General features: G+C 36.8%; 1 protein-coding gene across 5 annotated transcripts in view; it reads right to left on the reverse strand.

The window, feature by feature from the left end:
* Positions 1-21,096, reverse strand: part of ARB2A (ARB2 cotranscriptional regulator A) — a 258,055-nt gene that overhangs the window by 58,824 nt on the left and 178,135 nt on the right. For all 5 annotated transcript variants that reach the window (XR_015280929.1, XM_086869011.1, XM_086869013.1 and 2 more), the window contains 2 exons: positions 12,234-12,350; positions 9,055-9,139 (listed from right to left, as the gene is read on the reverse strand). Coding sequence is in view for 4 of the 5 variants with exons in the window: in XM_086869011.1 (XP_086725137.1) it covers positions 9,055-9,139; positions 12,234-12,350 (202 nt within the window). In the remaining variant the exon portion in view is untranslated. The remainder of the gene's footprint in view (positions 1-9,054; positions 9,140-12,233; positions 12,351-21,096) is intronic.

Genomic DNA, 21,096 nt, shown 5'->3' on the forward strand with positions numbered 1-21,096 from the left:
AAGAAAGAAAGAAAGAAAGAAAGAAAGAAAGAAAGAAAGAAAGAAAGAAAGAAAGAAAGAAAAGAAAGAAAGAAAGAAAGAAAGAAAGAAAGAAAGAAAGAAAGAAAGAAAGAGGAAAAAAGAGAGAAAGGAAAAAAGAAAGAAAGAAAGAAAGAGGAAAAAAGAGAGAAAGGAAAAAAGAAAGATTAGGTATTTGATGAAGTATATTCTTCTTTGCTACTTATCAATATCTTCTCATGGATAAATATTTCTAAATTGGCAGGCTTGATGAGTTTGGACTCAAGGGTAATAAAGTAGCCAATTGGCTATGAATGTTCATTTAAAATAATGCACAAAATAGCAGAGAAGGTACAGAAGATGGAAAAATACTAACCCAAAATTTCAGAGAAAACTATTTGTATAAATAGCCTTACATAAATCTCAAGACAAATAAAGGACAAATGTAACAGGTCCCTAAATTCCTACTACAAGTACTATGGGCATGAAGAACAAGTCTCTTTTTTGAGGGTGACTGTTGCTTACTCAGCTGTCCCTGACACCAAGGAAGAATGGGTAACTAAAACTGGAAGTTTGGAAGAGACTGCCCAGAGAGGATGTGTCACTGCACAACACAAAGGAGAGAACTGAGAACATGAGCACCTGTCAGGAAGTAATATAAGAACACTTGCTCCTGCTCTGTGTGGGGGGACGAGGTTGATACATTCTAAACATCCCTTTGAGATGTGATCATCATATCAATGCTGTGATATTGGAATCTACTAATGAGAAATTAAAGAAAAAAAATGTGATTAATTCAAGCCAATGCAACTTACTGGAAAAGTAACTCCTAAACAAATAAACTCAGTTTCACACTTTGATGAATTAGCATGTTTAGAAGATAAGGATTTATGGGAAAATACAGTATACTCCTTTTTTTTTGTCAAGTGATTGATTTATTCCCCAAAAACATTCTGAGCAGGAGGAAAAATTATGTCAGCTTTGCCAAGCATTTTTAGAAAGTGCTTTACCCCTTTTTGCTTCCAGGAACTAAATTTTGCTCTTCCCAGGCTTCCCATGAAACATCTGGACTGTCATCATACTGGAGCCCTTACCTGTTCTGGTTGGCTGGTGATAACTGCTGCTTTTCCAGCTGTTTGATTCCAGGTACTGTGTCCAGCATGTGAGTTACTCCCCCTTGTCTTTCAAGAGAGACAATAAAATGTCTTCCTTTTACTAGGAAGATATATTCCTCCTTTCTTCTTCTACACTGTAAACTATTACCATGAAAGTTGGAGAAACTTAATTAAAGCTTCATAACTTATCTAAAACTTCAACTTAGGCAGAAATTGGTCCATGTTTCATAAATTTACAAGAGGACAAATAGAACAACTCTAGAACTGTTTACTCACGAGAAAGGGTTGAAAGTCAGTATTATACCATATTTCTAAGGACCTGAAGACTAAGTAATCAGCAAATGCAGCTATTGAGGAGAAACTATTATTGAATGAAGATGTTATTGACGGAGTGTCCTATGGCTATTCAACCACACATGAAATATATAAAAATCCTCTGCTGGCAAAACTTGTGAAAATGTGAAGATGGATGGGACTGTTATTAAGAAAAAAGGTGATGGCCTTCTTATTTTTTTTTATGTTAGTGTATTTATTTGGGTTTTTTTAAGCTATCTGCAATGTTTCCTAACACTAGTTTAAAACTGAGATGAAAAGCAGCAGATCTAGAAAGGGCAAGTTCTTCCTAAACTGACTCCTTACAGTTGGATGATAAAAGGGTCAAATGTAACTATTGTCTAATGAAATGGGAGAAAATCAAGCAGCAAATATATATTACAAGTAGTGAGTAGATATTACATTAGTGAGATGTAAACAGGTCTCTCTCAAAGTTGAATGACTGGAGATGCTACAGAGAAATGTTTGAAAGCATTTGAAACCTGGAGATATAACTTGCACTGGGACTTAAAGAACTCAATCTATTATGAGTCTCAAAAGAAAATGGTGTTGACTAAATGGCAGTATGTAATTCACAGGGAGAAAATGCTAATGTACTGAACAGCTCTTTAAGTTAGTGTAGAAAAAACACAACAAGAACTGATGTTTCAAACCTGAGATCAGACAAAAACAAAGCCAAAACAGAAAAGGGCCAATCACCTTAACAGTTTGCAGATTACAAAGGGAAGGCAGCAGTGGATTCCCGACCTCTTGAATGACTGGCGAATGGGCGGAATGGCTTACTGGAAAACACATTTTCACCAAATTAAATTTCAGTATAATATCTGGTCAAAACTTAAAGACCTGTATCTAAAAAAGAACAGCAAGTTATCTAAATATCCTTCCCAGCCTAAACTATACACTTTTGTGAAAAAAGGAAAGTTTTCCACTGAAACTGAACTTTTTGAAAATTCTAGCAAATCCAAATCTAAATCCAAATCTGGATCTGGATTCTAACAGAAAATGAAAGCTGATATGTGAAAACTGTTTTGGATTTTATGTCAATACAAATAAAGATTTTTTTATTGAATTTTGGAGGACATCTCTCAGGGAATACCTTCTTTCAGGTGTTGAGCTCTAGGAAAGTTTGCAGTGGAGTAAGACCTGCCATTGTGCAGACAGATAAGGCTATGTAAAGCACTAATGAGATAGCAGGGATACATTGAGTAGCATCAGAAGCAACAGCCACAGCAGTCTAATAGTTGTCAAACACTTAATAGGAAATATCTGACTGTAATACTTTAAATTATTCATTATTACCACGAAGACAGCCTCAGGGACAACAACTAACTAGTTCACTCTAGTCTGAAAAATTGAAATGATATATAGATATGTTTGAGTACAAGAATAAATTTTGATGGAACTGTTTCTCCAGTATCAGTACTGCCTGAAGTAAATGAATGTTATTGAACTCACTGACACAAGCAACATCTGGCAATTCAAGTCAATGCCTTCAATTCACATTTTCATGTTCGCTTTTGAGTCTTTGGCACTCCAGAACAGAATCTACAATATTATTCAACAGGTCTCAATAGTCTTTGTCCTTTCCAAAGCACTGTAGAGCTAAGCTACTCTAAACACAACATAGAAGCTCACATCCAGCTAGGTTTACACATGAAATGAAAAGATATCTGCAACACCTGAGACTGAGCAGGAGCATAAAAGCAGAGCTCCTTTGAAGAATCAGGAATAGGGAAAAAGCTACTTACTTCCATGCTAAGAAGATGTAAGTTAAAGCAGGACTTAGTTCAGCAACTGCCAGAGCTGTGGCTAAGACAGTCAGCTTCAAAGTTACCATAATTTCTAGTCCCTGACAGACAAAGTACAGCAGCAGAAATAAAAGTGCAGGACCAGTTTTAGCAGCAGATGAAAATGTTAACGTGAGAATGGTTGACGAAGCAAGCTTCACACTGCAGATTCCTGCACTCCTCCACTGGTGTATTAATCTTGAAAGTATCTTAAATTAACATGCAGCTAGACACAGGAACCTGCCATATTGACAAAAAAGCTTCAGCATTTTGTCTTTTCTCCTGAAACCCAAAGTTTTTATTGACAGAACTACATGCACATGAAGACATAAAATGCAAAGAGCTTTACAGTAAACACTGCTTAATGTAATATTAATACCCATGAATGACTAGTGAATGCAGAAATAATGTTTTTAACAGAATGGAAAAATTGCTTAATTACTTTATTTTAAAAAGTGTATGGTTTTGTTCCTATTTCTTAATACTGCTGGGCACCTATCCCTGATCATGAAACACTAATATCAGAAAATAGCCCAGAACAGTCCTCATTAAACTGATTAAAGTGTTTACAAAAAAAAAGAGAAACATTAGTACACTGGTCTAAAAGCTGCTAAGAGTATGAGCCAGATATTGTCTCAGCACTTAATATAGTTTATGGTTCCTTCTGCCTTGTTTTTCATGAGCAAGATGCATAAATGTGTATGAGTGGAACTGCAGTGTGGTGCAAATAGAGCTGAAGAAAAAAAGCAGGAAGAAATAAGTCAATCCTTCCCTACAGCTGTCACAAGCCTCACTAATGCAATTACCCCTGCACACAGACCCTGTGGTGTTGGAGAGTCCATTTGACCTCACTGGAGAGCCTCCTGTCTGAACCCCAGGAACTGCTCAGCATGGGGTACATCTGCAGATAGACAGGTTTTTCTGTGGAAATACACAACTGAACTTGTAAAACAGAAGGCAGGAGTCACTTATTAGGCAAAGCCAACAGAAACTACCACTGCCATAATCCAAGGGGTGATTCATTGATTCCCAAGTATCAACACAAGCTTTGCAACAAGGGCTCTACCTGATCAGTCAATGCGCTTGTGGGTGGGGCCTACAAAGGCTGAACACCTGGTCTGTCAGTGAATTACATCATATTAATGATATTTTCTAATTTCAAGGCAAAAAACAAAACAAAACACACAAAAAAAAGTTGTACTTGGCTTACCTAATTGAAATTAAACATTTGATATATAATACAGAGTTCAGTCTTGATTTTTAGTACCAGAAAATACTATCTGAAGAGTCACTCAAAAGCACCATCAGCACACTTCATACCTGTCCTCCAAAACTGCATTTGCTTTTCTTCTACCAGACTGAGGCTACTTTATTCAGCTGTATGAATTAATTCTTGCAGTTTTTCTCTTATTACATAGACATATATTCAAGTTTAGGCTCTTCTGTAAATAGAACCTTTCTTTATTCCAGTGTTTCATTCCATTGTTTGTCTTCTAAGTTACAATCTCCTTATTTCACAATGTTTTAACTACATTGGCTGCAAATGTTAACAGAATAACTAGTGATTTGGGGGCCAGCTAGGAAGGCTTTAAAAAGATTTGATTAGGCAATTCATTTTAGTAACGTTATAACATATTCACTTGATTATTTTAAACGAGTGTTGGTGCATACCCACTTTGGCAAAATACTGAGAAGTTTTATTGTGTCTCCTAAATAACAAGCTTTCAAGGTAAGAAACATGTGGGCTAAGGAGTACAAACAGGATTCAAGAAAACGAAGGACATGTTTACCTGGCAAAATTTACCACAATAGCTTTCCTGGGCTGAAGTTCAAGCCAGTATCCTGAAATCAAAGTGATTTCAAAGTGATCCTGAACAGCATCAGAGATGAACACAGATCCGTGGATCTGCTTTCTTGCATCCCTGTTTTCAGCTGTTCTTGCCCACTAGCTGCTCCAATAAGATGACTTCTGAACTCCCTGCTCCAGAACTAGGAGAACTAGGAGAAATGTTGTCAGGTCTCACAGACACAGCATGAACTACAACTACAGTTAGCAGTAATGTTGTGCAACTTGCATTACTATTCCATTGTCTCTGTCAAATCCCAAGCTATCTCCAGTCTCCTAAACAGAAATACTCCCAACCCTACTCCATTTTATGTGAATACCTTTAATGTGCAGACCACTTTGAAGTCTTATCTTTCTCCACCCTACATTATCTTATGTCTTAGACGGGAGATGGATCCATCTCCTCCAAGAGAGAATACACGTATCTTGATTTGATTCCATTAGGAGGTAGGTTAAGACTGAGACAGAAGATAACCTCAAGTCTAACAGAGATTCTTAATTACAGCTGAAAGCAAAGAGGGTAAGAGATAGAAATTTTAAAAGTTCCAAATCCCCCGTCAGGGGAATCTGTGCAAACTTTCAAAAAACTGCATTCAACTTTGTTTTGAACACTTTCAGGGATATATCATCCACAATTTCTCTGGGAAACCTGTCCCAGTGCCTCACCACCCTCAAAGCAAATTGTTTCTTTCCTGTCTTTGCTCATCTAAACCTGCCCTTGGTCAGTTTGAAGCCTATCATTCCATGCCCTTGTCCAAAGTCCCTCACCAGCTCTCTTGTACCACCTTTAGATACTGGAAGGTGCTCCAAGGTCCCCCAGAGCATTCTCTTTTCCCAGCTGAACAACTCTCTCACTCTGTTTTCATGGGAGTGGAGCTCCACCCCTCTAAGCATCATTGTGGCTCCTTTGGACTTGCTCCAGTGGAACATCTATCTTGTGCTGAGCCCCCCAGGGCTGGATGCAGATATCCAGATGGGGTCTCACCACAGTAGACCAGAGGGGAAGAACCAACCACCTTGACTTGCTGGTCATGCTTTTGATACACCCCAGGATACAGTTGTCTTTCTGGGCTGGAAACACACACTGGCAGGCCATGTTGAGTTTTTTGTCAACCAACAGCTGTGTATCATTCTTCTCAGAGCTGCTGTCAATTGACTGTCTACACAGGCTGTACTTGTGCTTGGGATGACCCATGTTGACTTAGACTTGTGGAATTTCATGGGGTCCATTTCTCTTCTGCAGGCTCACTTCTCAAAATCCCTCTGGGTGACATCCCTTCTTACCAATGTGCCAGCTGCAACACACAGCTTGGTGCTGTTGACAAACTTGCTGAGGGTGCACTCAAACTCATTGTCCATGCCACCACCAAGATGCCTCAAGATATTAAACTATGATACCACCATGCAACCAAATCCTTGAGACATGGATGAAAGACCCTGAAGTGGGACCCACAAAGTACCTTTTGCCACAAGAAAGAACAATGGATTTTTCTGTATTAAAAAAATTAATAATTTTTTTAAAAAAAATCAATTTTAATTATTAAAGTATATGAATTCCTTTTTGTAATCAAATGTGAATAAATTATGGCAAACATTTTAATTCTTTAATAATTCTTTAATCAAAAGCTTTAACAACTCTATCTGGAAATACAAGTAATTTTTCCAGTTTGTTGGTCATTTATTTTGTCTCTAGTGATTTTAAGGGAAAAGCAAGCAAGAGACTGTGAGGTAATTTCAGTAGAAACTGCTCACCAACTACGATTGCCTGTAAAACTCAGTGTACTGAATGGCTGAATATCAGACCCTTTTTAGAAAAGCTGGCTGAAGAGACGTGACCATGAAGCAGTTATTTCTGAACTTATTTTTAGTGCAAACAGTGATAAAAGATGGGCTTCCAAGCACAGAAGTGAGTCTTTCTACTGCAAAAGGTTTATTTTAAAAGATCTGTCATTGTTCTGATTGCTCTCATTGTCATTCACTGAAATACCAAGGGCAATGCTGCCAGGATTTGAGAGTGGGCTCTTTCAGTACCGCAATTCTCAAAAGAGTGAAATAAAATCTCTCACATTAAACAATAATACTCCTACATCTAGTAATATTTAATAAATTTATTACATATTACCCTAATGCAGGTTTATACCGTTGCTCATATAAGGACACTGTACAAATTATTTGCTTGGTTTTTGTAAATGTCTTACAGTTGAGATGATTACAAGAAATATAAGCAAAAACATGTGAGAAAACTGATAATTCAGGAGCAGTCACTTTAAGTTATACTATTTTAAACTATATTTATATTACAATGAACTGGAAATTGTTATCTTACATTAAATCATTACCAAAAATCTCTGTTGAGAACATCTAAAATATTAGTGATCTCAATTTATCTCAATGTATGTACTAAAAACAAACACCCAAGTTTTACTGGCTGAAATCCTACCCCATTTAAACTAATTCTTCTACAACTTCAGTGCAGCTTGTTAATTCATTAAGTGATGCAGAAACATTAAGGCCACTGTGACCTGTCTTCAACAGAAATGTAAAATCAAGACTTATTATTTACAGCTTTAATGAAGCATCAGTCTGATTTTTAAGTAACATCTAGGATTTCTTTTATAGAATACCTTTTAGGTGAATACAAAGAAAGGGAAAAGATACTCTAATGGATGACTTTCAGTGTTGGCCAGTGGACAGTAAATACTGACCAGTTGCTATCCAAGCCCTTATTTACCTGACGAAAATGGCCACTATAACATGCACTCTTTCACAAGAGCAACAGAGACATCATAGATTGGAAGTGTATCTTCTTTTAAAGAATTCCACTCCTGAACAATATTTTTCTTTTAAACTGCAGTAATCTCCCCTAAAAGAGTAAAAGGTTGCTAAATGAATGTTGAATCTATGAAAATTTTACTAATAAATTGTTTTCCAAAGCATGAAAGAACAATGTCAGTTCTAGTGCATTGTCACTACAGAGCTGAGGATCTGCATGGTGAGATCCCAAACATAGCAGAAATGTAATTAAAATCTCTGGTTGTTGTGAGCTCTCAAAGTAGTGCTATAAATATACTGTAGTAAACTCAGTTTCATCTGCAAGGTTAGGTCTCACTAACAACCTCACAAATGCAGACAGATACAAAACTAACTTGCCAAATGAACAACTTCATCCCAAAGAGCAAGGTCAAATATTGTTTCAGCTTTTAAATTAATATTGTATAAGCTGTGTCTTCCTTTGAACTTGGGTTTTGTATTCTACAGAAATACGCTACCTACAGCTTTTAGGAAACCTGATAATCAAGCATGAAAGTTCAGTAACTGCTTTATGTATTTCAGATTACTTTCCTACAGAGATTGGAGATTTTCCTTGAACATTGATGACTACATCTATTTTCTGGAATTATTACACATTTAACTAAAGTCTCTGTATTATTTCACGTGCTTCTTGTGACTTATCATTCAATAATCAAAAAGCATAGCTGAGTGTGTGCAAAACAACAGAAAACTCACATCAACATTCCTTGATGCTGCAAATCACTTGCTATGTAAACTAGACTTTCACTGATCAGCATTCAGGAAAGTGGCTCATTTATTTTAATTGTAACTTTCATTAATGTACTTCTTTAAAACATTATTGCCTACATAGAGTTAAGATATTTATTCAAGGACCTATGATAAATTTCCCAGTTCTTGCTATATCACTATTATTTTTCTTAGACTCCTACATATAATGCCACTAATTACTTAAATAGAGAGGACGACTAGAAAAATTCAAGCAACAAGTAGACAAGAGAACTCAAGTCCCACAAAGCAAAAAAAATTAAGAGTAGCTACATAAAATAGCATCAGCCATACACTTTCAGTCACATCTTGCTGTAGAAGGGTTAAAATGCCATCGGAACCAAATGCATTTTTAAATGAACAAGCTGCTCCTGGGCATAAAGATGTGCACTGGTTTATTGCAAACAAACGGGTGTACCTGCAGAGACACGGGGACAGTCTGGCAGCATGGACTCCACTGATGTGTCCAGGGGCTCAGAGCTGGATACCCAGTTACAGCAGTTCTGTAAGAGCAGGCAGGCAATTCTTGGTATAAGCCAAAAACTCAGAGCAAAAATAAATACAGATTTTGTAAGTGAAGACAATGATCACATCAAAATACTCAAGCTAATTCATACAGCAATCACAATAACAACTGGACCCTACACTACACTCAATTACACTTACTGATGATGAAATACTGTAACTTCATACTAAGTAAGTAAGAACATTCAGCAGATTTGTAATGTGCTTAAGTATCAAGTTTTTTAAGTGCTACTTTGAGTGCCAGTGGACTTCAGTAGGTGCTTGGACCAACTAGTGCCTGGACTACAGACCCCAGGTTTTAAGATTTTCTGATCTGGTGTTAATATAAACAGGTGCTTCTATAAACACTGAGCCTATTTGTTTGCTAACAGTAAGAAATCAGAATTTTTCAGGGTGTTTTGATGGGTGTACACTGTGGAAAGGACATCTGGAAAAATATGAAACAACATAATTTAACTAAACAGAAACCATCAAGATAGCAGATTAATATTCAAATAATTGGAAATTCAGCTGAGATGAATATGTGTGAACATTAAAAGAAGGCAAATTCTGGGGAATTATACTCAGGAAGCCTTGACATTTACCTTTCATTCCTGAACCTGAGTAGGATGAATTTACCATGAATTTTCTAAATGTTTTGCTACAAATGCTATCTATTCATAGTAGTCTATAAATTGAAGTATTAAATAAAATGCTTTCAATAAAATATGATGAAACAACACCAAATCTACTGAATTGAAGATTTAATTATAAAGCAACTACATTTTTAATAAGATTACCAGCTGAACAAGATCCACATTGCCTGCTCTATTAAAAATCTGAATTTTTCCTTTCTGAAAACCAGATTAACTTATTTAAGTGGAAAAGGTAAAAAAACCCCACAACTTTTTGGAAAGACCAACAATTTTCAGACAGATTTCTAAAAAAATAATACCATTAGTTCATGATAGTAAAAATGGACGAATTCTCTTCTGGTAAACAGCATGTATTGTGTATTTGTAGATGCTTGCTGCCCTAGTTGTGCACCATGGAGTCCGTCCTCACTGTGGAAAGATCCTTGACTGGTAGATCAAGTATCTTATTGTATTTCCTTAATTCATTCTGTCTGGAAGAAGATGTCAGCTGTGTTGCAGTGAGGAGAGAATTTCAAAGGCTTCAGTCCCCACCAATAAAGGGCGAGGAATGGCTTTTGAATAGATTTGTCAAGGCAACCCTACTGTTCTGGGACCAGGGAGAGCAGGGACAACATAAAGGAAGGGTTGCTGTATGAGATTAGAAAGTGAAGTTCACAAAGCATGGCAGATTTTTGTAAGAAACACTAGATCAATGAAACTATTGAACTCAATGGAAAAAGAAAAAAACAAACACACTATCCAGTAATATAACATATTTAGTAAAAAATTGTTAAAATGGAAGTATTTCATGAAGGTTTTAAGGTTTAAAGTAGTAAAGCATTATAATTTTATGATTTGCATGTGTAATTTTAATTAACAGCTGAATGTGAAATTGCAAATGTAAGGTGGTAGAAATTACAAAAGAAGTAGAATTTTTATGAAGTATTACAATCATTTGAAATAAGTAAAATTAATATTAACTACTGATAGAACACTACATCAGAGAGCTGGAGATAATACAGCAGATTAGCACACAATTAACTAGCTTTTATATACAATGTGACACTTGCCTGTAAGAAATAAGTATTCTCGAAAGCAGTGTCAAGATATGTAAATGGATGATTTGTTTTATCATTCATCACAGCTCCTAATAAATTCAAAAATCATGACATCTATAGGTACTAAAAATAGGCCACCAGTGATACAGGAGAGATAGCTCCAATGAAGAATTACTTTATTTTAACAATTCATTCTTTCAATGACAGCAATTAGCCCTACAGACAGGCAGCGATTAGGTGTATATTTTAATTATTATTCATTTTACCACTAGCCTTAAACCTGATTAAAGTAAGAGATATCCAGGTGATATGCTAGTCTTAATACCACTCAGCCACACTTCACATATGTAAAATTCTTCTTTCTTATAGGAGATTTTTAATGCTAATGTAAGTTATGACACTCCATCCACTTTTTAGGCCATTAATCATTTAACTTATTCTTTAACATCTACTTTCTGCAAATGAAATTAAAGGTAATGCACTTTTCTTATTCAGACTAAATGCTTAAAGAAAAATGGAGTTGTCAGATTCAAATTACAGGATTTAAAATTTCAGTTTTACTACATAGCACATATTTTAAGGTTTTGATTTCCCATAAAGAAAATGGGGATTTCTCTGACAGAGCCTGTAGGGGTTACCATTCTTTATATTTTTAACTCTTAAGTCAGAGCTGTCAGGCTGCATCCCAGGTGTTCCTCTATTCCCATCAGTGTGGCCTATAAAACTTTAAGGTTAAGTCAGGAATAGGCACTGTACACACTAAGTTTCACTAAATCCATGAGAAAAAGTCAAGTATCACAGAAAGTTAAGGATGTGACTAGTTTAAATTCACTTTGTGCACCTATTGTTTTAAGTATTCTGCCACGGGAACGCAGAAAACAGATATGAGCTTGATCTGGTGAGGGAGACACTCATAAAGAGTAGTTTAGCTGGTCTCACTCTAAAAACGTGATTTTTAAAATCTCAGCAATCCCATACCTAAGTATAAGAGCTTCCGAGTGCTACAGGAGTAATTACACATCAAAAAGCTCCTGAGAGAAAGGATATTTTGCCAGTTGTGCAAATCATCAAACTGAGTCAAGAAGAGCTTAAAGGGGATTTTCCACCATTGCCAGATCAAACCAGCAGCACAGGGTGCACCCAGGACTTTGCTGGAGGTTATCAGGCACTGCATGGGCTGCCTTGGCATGCTACTCTGTTTTGCTGAGCATCAGGAAGAAACACTGGACTTTGTGCTTAGTATTTTGACTGCTAGCTGGTTTTAATCTTGGTTATTTTTGTGGCTGGTATGGATACATGATTTCCACTCTTCTGTATTATGCTGTCTTTCACACCCAGACATGCTTATTCAGCCATATACAGATGTATATACTCAAATTATTTTTAAGAAAAGGCCTTACCTCTCGCATCCACTCTCGAATAGTTTTCCCAACTTCTTGATGCCACACATTGTGAACTGAGTCTGTCAACGCCACAGCAGTTACCCTATTCTTTACTTCTGCCTCTCGTTGAATCATCTGTTAAAAAAGATTGTATTTAAATTAATTCCTTTTACTGAACAGAGTCTGCTTAGTCAGAGATAATGATCTTAAATTTAAAAAGAAACAGCAATACAGATTCAATACTTGACTTCACTTGTTTTAAAGTTTATACAATTCTTAACAGGTCCAGAAAAATAGAAACACCTAATATTTTTGATAAAAAAATAATACTAACTTTTAACTGACTGAACTATTCAGTCCTATTATTTTCCATGTGGCTTGACAATTCTAGGATTAAAGGTATCATAGTGAAAAAATGGAAGATTCCCTGAGGACACCTTTTACAAGCTTCTCCAAGTTCCTATTTCAGTTCTTCAGGGAAGCTGGTACCTGTGGTTCACTGTAAGGTTCTCATGACTATCATCTACTAATTTTCAGTAGATTGCTGTAGTTTTTCTGATGTACAATCTCACTTTGACTTGTATAGGTTTTTTCTTTTTCTATCCAATTTAGCTATCTTGCACGCTCACCATGGTCCCAAAATTCTTCTCTCTTCTCTCTTATTCATATGCTTACTCAGCTAACACCAAAGCCTCTCAACATTTTTATAATATTAAAGAGCCTCTGTTGTTGCAAATGACAGTATGACTAAATAATATCAGTTCTAAAACAAATTAAATGATTGCTGCAAGTAACACAAGCAAACTGACAAAGATGTTGTGGAATTCAGCACTACTATGCAAGATAAAAGGTACTGGGAAAGAATAGCTTGATATCAAAGAGAGACAAAAAGGTTTTAATCTCCTGACATGAGTGATCCTAATTTGTAACACTGGATCAAAGAAAGCATAATAAATTATACTTATAAAACCAGCATTTCAGAACTGGTGTCATTATCACTGTGTACGCTGCAATAAAGTTAATGGTTTTTTAAGCTTCCCTTTGTATAAATGTAACACATACCACATTTCTAAAATCAGGTATTCTTTCTTCACGCTCTAGTAACTGCTTATCAGTACACAGGCTGCACCTCTGAACCCACTCTCCATGTCCTTGCCATAAGAATGACTCCAAAAACCTACCAGAAGAAAAGTTTTTTGAAAGAGACAGTATCTAAAAACAAGACCTGTCAGCCACACACACCTATTTCACTTTAAACCCTGCTGTACATTGAATAAGTGTTTTAAACACACCTTATGCACTAAAATTCCTGTTCCAGTGCATTCTAGCACTCATTTGGCTGCACTGTCTTCCACAAAACACTGTGATTAAACTGGCAAAGGTGCAAAAATATCACTGTCCCTGAAGCCCACATACCTACCAATTACTCAGAGTTATTACATGCTGGGTGAAGTTTCAAATCATCACCAGCTCAGAGTATTCCAGCATGACTTCCTCCATGAAGGGCTGGTATTCAGAAGCACTTCTAATGACCAGCAAAGATAAAAAATATGCTCTGCTTTGGAAAAGCAGTTTTTTTCTCAAGCTACTGTGTCCCATGTTTCTGTTTCGAAAACTAGCCACCCAGTTCATCTTAGAACATCACCTTTTTCTTCAAATCACAAGAAAATACAAAGGTGCAGTTCCCTTTTTCTTTTCCAGACCTAGCCCAGGTTTGCTATTCTCAATTTCCCTATGCACATGTAAGAACTGGCAGCCATTGATCACCATTTCTTTCTACTCTTTCTTCATATAGTACATACAGTCTTTGCTTTTCAGATCATATATGATATATAGGAAATAATATGCAATACCCAACATGCTCCTGGTGCTTGCCATTCAGCTTTGTGGATGCCTGCAGAATCGTATTCTCTTCACAAAGATCAGCAAAGTGACTGAGGCTGACAATGTGATGTTTTTTGATAACTCAGCTACAGTGCTAGGGTTAGGATAAGGTCTCATGGATGCAGCAGCAAAGAGGGATCAAAGGGATTAACTGAGCTTCACTTACAGATTTCTTAACATCCAGCCCAGAAGAAAAAAGTTTTGGTAGGCATCCATGCCCTTCTGAGCCAACTTAGAAAGAAGCAGACAAAAACAATACATCAAGTGGGGAAAGAATCAAGGGTATAACCTTCACTTAAACAAGAAGTCTAACATGTCCATGTTTCAGTGACACAGAAATGTCACAACAGAGCATGTCAAACTGAGGACACTTGCTTCTATCAGAGCAGCTCAAGTTTCCTGCTACAATGGGACATTCACTGATAATAATAATCAAGGGGAACAGATCCAGGTTAAGTTCAAGCAGCAGACTCTCTTATCAGGGATGATAATTTACCCTGCAAGAAGATACAAGAAGTCTATGTGCTTTTGGGCACAGACACTTCAATACTCAGTAAATGCTTCCAATTCAATGGATTGATAGCTCACATTTAGAACATACTCCTCTTTTCTAAAACCACGTCTGAATTAAGATAAATTTTAAAAATTAAATGAGTGGAATGAAATTGTAAAAGTAAAATGGATTGACTTTAAACAAAATGTAGTACCCAGCTACCATTCAAATTTGATATAACTCAGAAGTTGTTTTAGATTCCATGGGAAGGATACTATGGGATGCATGGTTTGCATTTCCCAGGATTTGTTTTATTCCATGCAGCCTATAGAGTATTTTGAGGTGGACACACTAAAACTGAGGATATTTAATAGACCACAGCCTACTAAAAATCAAAAAAATTGACACTTTTTTTCAGAATAATGATTTTTTTTTTTTACTGAAGCAAACAAAGGCCTAAGAAATCTGTCTAAAGTTCATTTATGCCTTATAATCTTTTTGCACTAGTAAATTCCACAGACAGAAAGTTTTCATATCTTGGGAATTACTTAATTTTCTGCTCAATGCCCATTTAAAAAATTTAAATTATTTTTAGCTGACTAGATTTTGCAGGAAGACATCTCTCTGTGAACCTTATCGCCGGATGGCTTACTCTCTCCCCTTACACTCCTTCTTGCAGTAATTCATTTACAACCAGAAGTAGGTAAACTGGCATTTCCCTATTACATAAACAGGCTCTCATGTATTACTGCATCACTCATGACTCTGGGTCCTCTACACTTTCCTAATAATCTTCTCTCTTCAGGCATTTCCATTTTATCTTTTTTCCTGTGTTCCTTTTTTGTAGTCATAGTAAAGTTTGCTTTTGTAACTTATTAACTGTATACCAGCACTATATATTTGATTCTTTTAGAATGGCAAGCCATAGGCCAGTTTTCCCTGCAACACGTTAGAAAGCATTCAAGCATCCTTTCAAAAGTCCTCTTTATCCCAGTGGATGAAAATTTGTTCCTTCACTTTGAAGGGAAAATGTCAATTTTCTAGTTGCAGAAGTACTCGGCTCTAACAGTTACGTAAATAAGAACTTGAAAGTCCCTAAAAATGCATTACTTAAATTCATACATAATAATTACTCATTTGTTGCTCAGCTTAATAAGTATTCTACTGCTAATCTGTAAGTTTATATTGCACAGCTATCGTCAAAAGGTTGATACTTGTATCATCTGTAGCGTGTGTAAATAAAATGTAGCTTCATATATACAATACATATGCAGTGCATTTAGCATGCACATATACTCAGAATAGATGATAAAATATGCCTTTGGTATGTATTTTATAGCATAATACTCCTGTCAAATGAAAGCATCAGTGTGTTAAAAGAGGTCTGATCTTGCCAACATGAAAATCCATGAAAGTACCAATTAGACTTTAGGTAAATGGCCTGTGGGAGTAAATCCTAGAAACACTGATCCCATACTCTTTATACCTATTCTAACATTTAAAACAGGTAAAAAATCAAAGTTCTGAGAAAAGTTAAAGTAAGTTTAAATATTTATTTTTTTTTTACAGGCTTTTCTTTTTCATCCAGGTTCATACAATCTAATCAAAAACCATTACTTCATATTCAGGGAATATTTACTCTTCTGAGTTGTTTGTAATTAGGAACAAGGAAAAATGGATTTTAAAATTAATTAAAAACACATCCAAATTGTGATTTGTCTTGAAGTTTTGAAATAAACCTTCCAGCTACTTTTTTCATCTTCCCTAGAGTAGTGGCATGGTGTTTACATGGTATGCACTGGGCTTCAATGGGCATGTCGACAACAAGCATTTGACTTGGAGCAAAATAATTTTGATGCAAGTCCTTCTCTGTATCCAGTTGAATCATACTGCTTTGATATTCTTAAGATATTTTTGCATTTTCAAGCAGAATTATTTACAGAGAAAACAACTGGAAACGCCTGTCCAAAAGTCCTCACTGGTTTCCAGAAGTGGAATGAATTTTCAGTAGAAATTCTGGTGGATCAAAACAGCATCAGCTGGACACTGAAATACTTGTAAATGCAGCGGTAGATGGTAAGAGTGAACAAATCACATGATAGCAGTAGTGTGTAAGAGGGAAATTTTTACTTCCTTTTGGAAAGGCTTGTGGATTCCTTTTTGGTAATTTCATATACACTCCTTGTAAACTTGCTTGTTACCAGTCTACAGTCAACCAGCATCCTCTTCAACCATCATTTCACTCAGTCTCATACAAACCAATTAACTGGTCTGTCTGCCTGGCAGCACTTGAGCCTCTTCTCAGATACGAAAAACTCCTCTTCATCAAGAAGTATGTAATTCTGTATTCTGTAGTACAAGTTTGTTGGTCTGGCATTCCTAAAACCTTTCACTGATTCCTGAATAGGATTCCTGAATTTCTGAAATACTCTCAGTTTTCTGCACATCTTGAAATGGAATTAGATTCCCAAGCCCTTATACAATATTGTTCATTAGGAATTAGAATTGCTGGGCAACTATGCTTGAACAGCATAAAGCAAAAATAATAAACAATCCAAAGTTCTACCAGTTCTCATTTTCAATTAAGAACACCAATCATCTTCCCTAAATGAATATGCAGATGTGAAAAATCCCTACTTGCAGTAGACAAAGCCCCTGATACACATCAGTTTTTAAATAGCAAAAGAAAATACCTTCAAAGATACAATTAGAGAATGACCATAGTACCTGCTGATATTTTGTTCAAAGATCCACTGGATGTTACATCTACAACTGTGATATTTTTCTACAGTAATAAATCACACTGCAACAGTAGTAATAATGCATGAACATATTAGAACATATTGCTTTAAAGCATCTGGAGTCTAAGACTTGTCAAAGTTCACAACGCAAACCAATTTCTCTTGCAGAACTTCTGCTGAAATTACCACCTAACATTGGGGCTGCAAGTTCATAAAATCAATCATGAGTAGAAAAATATTTAAATCAAAAATAGCTCAAGATTTAAAAAGTCATCTCCCTTATGCATAGCTCAGTAAAAAGCCCCAACAACTAAAAACCCGTACACAGAATTCTGCTGGTGTATTTTTGAACAGTGCAAAGAAAACTCATGGTTCTCTTGTAGAGAAGGCTTCAGCTTTATTAAAACTTTAAACTTAATAATGTGATTCTGTTCTCTTGACCCTAGTGTGTCACAACAGGGAGCTTACATGAGGAAAGTCTCTGAGTACCTGTGATAATGGGGGGAACACCAACTTCCCAAATACAAGTGGTTTAGGTGTGGCAGGGCTTATGGGTAGGAGTTCTGGCTCACCTCAATTACAAATCTCCCAACAATTTGTTTAGCATGCATGAAGTGCAGCAGTTCAACAGAAAGCCCATCACATAGCACAAATTGGTATGGCACCATGGGGATAAAACTCTTTGAATTAGTCTGCTGCATCTTTGCCCACAGTAGACCAAACCAGAACAAGCTGGTGGCACGGACATCCTTGACTCTCTGGAGCACAAAATGTTGGCATTCTGCAGATAACTTCCTAGCAGGCGAGAAGTGTACATTAGACAAGAGGGTTTGCTGAAGCTCCTTCCCATCAGAAATTCAACTAACGCAAAAACTAATCCATTTTTCTCTGGACCTCAAGACATTTCAGCAATGAAGGTTGCTGAGATACCTTTGCACTGCTGCAAGAACCACAGTGATGATCAGAAAAGGAGGTTTGGAGCAGATGAGTCTACCTGGAGTCAGCCAGTTGGGTCTCCCTCCTGACAGCTAAAGACTGCTGTCCCAACACTGGAGATTCAAACTGGGGAGATCTCATTGGCATGAAAATCAAATTTTGAAGGGTCAACAGCTTCTATGTCCTATTCAGATACAGAAGGTGAAGCCTGATGAATATAAGTGTTAATATTCCTATGTTGCTGAAAGCAGCAGCTAGCTGCTGGATTGCCTCTAACATATGAGATAAAAAACAGTCTGGTCTTGTGGAAGTGAAGCTCAACAAGGGTCAGTTTAAGTTGCCAGAAAGTTTCCAGAACTACCATGTGCAGTATTTGGCACAACTAATGCTGGATACTCAAGCTAGCTTGTTTAAAGATACTTTGCATATGTGCACTGCAAGTACACGAGCCCCAGGAAAATCATACACGCAAAATCACATAGTTCACCAAACTATTTCAATTTGTACTCACATATAATTTGGGATTTGGGCAGTGCAAGATGGTGTGAGCATGTGATCACACCAAACCTCTGGTACAGCACATCCTTTGCTGCTCTGACTTTACCATGTGTTTGTGTAAGCAGCATCCTTTAAATAGGGATGCAGGAGATTTTCTGGCAGGATGCTGCATCAGCTCTCCAAATGACACGAACTCAGCCAGCAAGGCCAGTCCTCTATTAGTATAACTACGCAAAACCTGCCCTGGAGTTATCTTGTCTGTGATGATGAAGGATTTTTCCACACTTTGCCAGTAAAATCTTACTGACTGCAGGTCATAGCTTTGTTTTCTCTTGTTTTATTTGGATTTCTGAAGCAGTGGACAGCTACGTCCACTAGTGCCATGCCTAGGCTGAAATGAAATAATAAAGTAAAATGAAATTTAAAAAAAATTCAAATAATTACCATTAAAGAAATTACATTGAAAGAGCATATAAAATGAAGTCCAAAGCAAACCAAATCACAACAGTATAAACCAAAATAATAGCTAAGTGCTAAGAGGAGCCATCTAGACCCATGACCAAAAGCTTGAAGCATTGTAGTATCAAGAAAGGTCAAGGTCTACATAGACTAGAAAGCAGAGAAGTCACTGCTTGAAATTGGGAGTGTCCTCAGCCTCCTACCCCAGACTTGCTATCCTGGGCTCAGCCTGCACAATGACTTTCACAGTACTAGTCAGCTCTGGGCACGGTGAAAACACAAGCTATCATTTTGAACATCTCCTTGTATAAATGTAGCTTGGGTGCCAGATTTTCAGCCTGATCTTGCAGCCATTACAGACAGCTGAAGCATTTAAGAGCAGCAGTGCACAGCTGACACCCAGCAGTGTAGCCCAGCTGACATTTTATCAGAGGTGCCCCATCAAACCATGGTGCCTTAGACCTATCAGTGAGCAAACTGTAGTAAGTTGTCAAACCCCACCAATTTTCTTGCTATTGACAGAGGCTGTCAATATCTATCAGGGAGCTTAAAGAGAAAAGCCTTTGAGGACTTTCCAGTCTCAGGGAGGAGCAGGGTCTCGGGATGCAGATGACTGAGTTAGGATGACTCCTTCAGGTGCCACATGTCAGACTCTCTGCAGTAGATCACAGCTTGCATGGATTCCACTGAAGGGTGGCAGCAGACAGAAGCTGGACGGCTGATGCTGCTAACAACCTCAGCCATCTGGTCCACCCATCTGAGGGATATGACTGTTCCCCAGTCCAGCTCCAAACTGCCACTGTTTTCAGCCCCAAGGCTTCAAGCCTGGTCAGCGTCTCGGTGATAGTTACTTTGGCTGATTTCAGATCAATCAGGCAGCAGGGCTGGAGAGAAATAAATCCTTTGTACACAGGCAAAAAATCTCTTCCTAAGGTATTTGCTTGAGCTCAGTATCTTCTAAATTACAGTGAAACTGCTCTGCTCTATCTAAAAACCCAGAATGCATATAAAATGGATGAATAAAATCAGTTGTTTACTCTCAGCCTGTCTTGTTGGGCTCCTCTTTTGCATTATGAGGGTGAAAACGAAAAGCCTTGAGCCAGAATAAGCGGGTTCTTGAAATTTTTCTTACTCAGATAAATTTAAATAGACTACAGTGATCTTAAATCTTTGAGATGACAAATTAGTTGAAATAAATTGCTCCTAAAAATCAGTGTGTAACAACTAATAATAAACAAGGCTTGAAAATGAAATGATACAAGGGGTTGGAATTTTGTTTTGATATTATACCATTACAAAGGTAATGGTTCATATCTAATGAAAAACATGGCCTGGAGTAAGTTATGGAAGTAATTTTCTCATGTTTCAATAAACGTGGAAATCCAGAACTCAGTGTATAAGTGAACAATCATATTAGTGAAATTAATGTGAAACCATCAAGTAAATAATTGTTTTTACATGTTAAGTATCAAATACAGCAGGGTAAAATGGCATTACTTCCTCATTGCCTCTGTTTGAATGGTACATGGAAAACTGTCACTGCAGTTTTATGCAAATCTAATGCTGGTGCATTTTTCAAGGAAATAATCAGGTTCCTTGTATTTAATTTTATACCTAGAGAAAAAGAGACAACTGCACTGATTTAACATCAAGAAGGGCAAATCCTCCACAGATTTCTAGATGTTGGCTGTGTCTGAAGAAAGACTGGTCATTTATTTAGGAAATATCCCCAGTTTTATCATACATGCCACAAACATATCAACCCATACATTCTCTTTTATTGAGAAGCCAGACTTTAAAAAAATAAAAAACAAACCGAAAATGAGAAAAACTGAGTGTTAAGCTCAGCACCTCACAGCTGGACATGAAG

Source organism: Cyanistes caeruleus, chromosome Z (assembly GCF_971803275.1).
Source record: "Cyanistes caeruleus chromosome Z, bCyaCae1.hap1.1, whole genome shotgun sequence".
NCBI classification, from domain to species: domain Eukaryota; kingdom Metazoa; phylum Chordata; class Aves; order Passeriformes; family Paridae; genus Cyanistes; species Cyanistes caeruleus.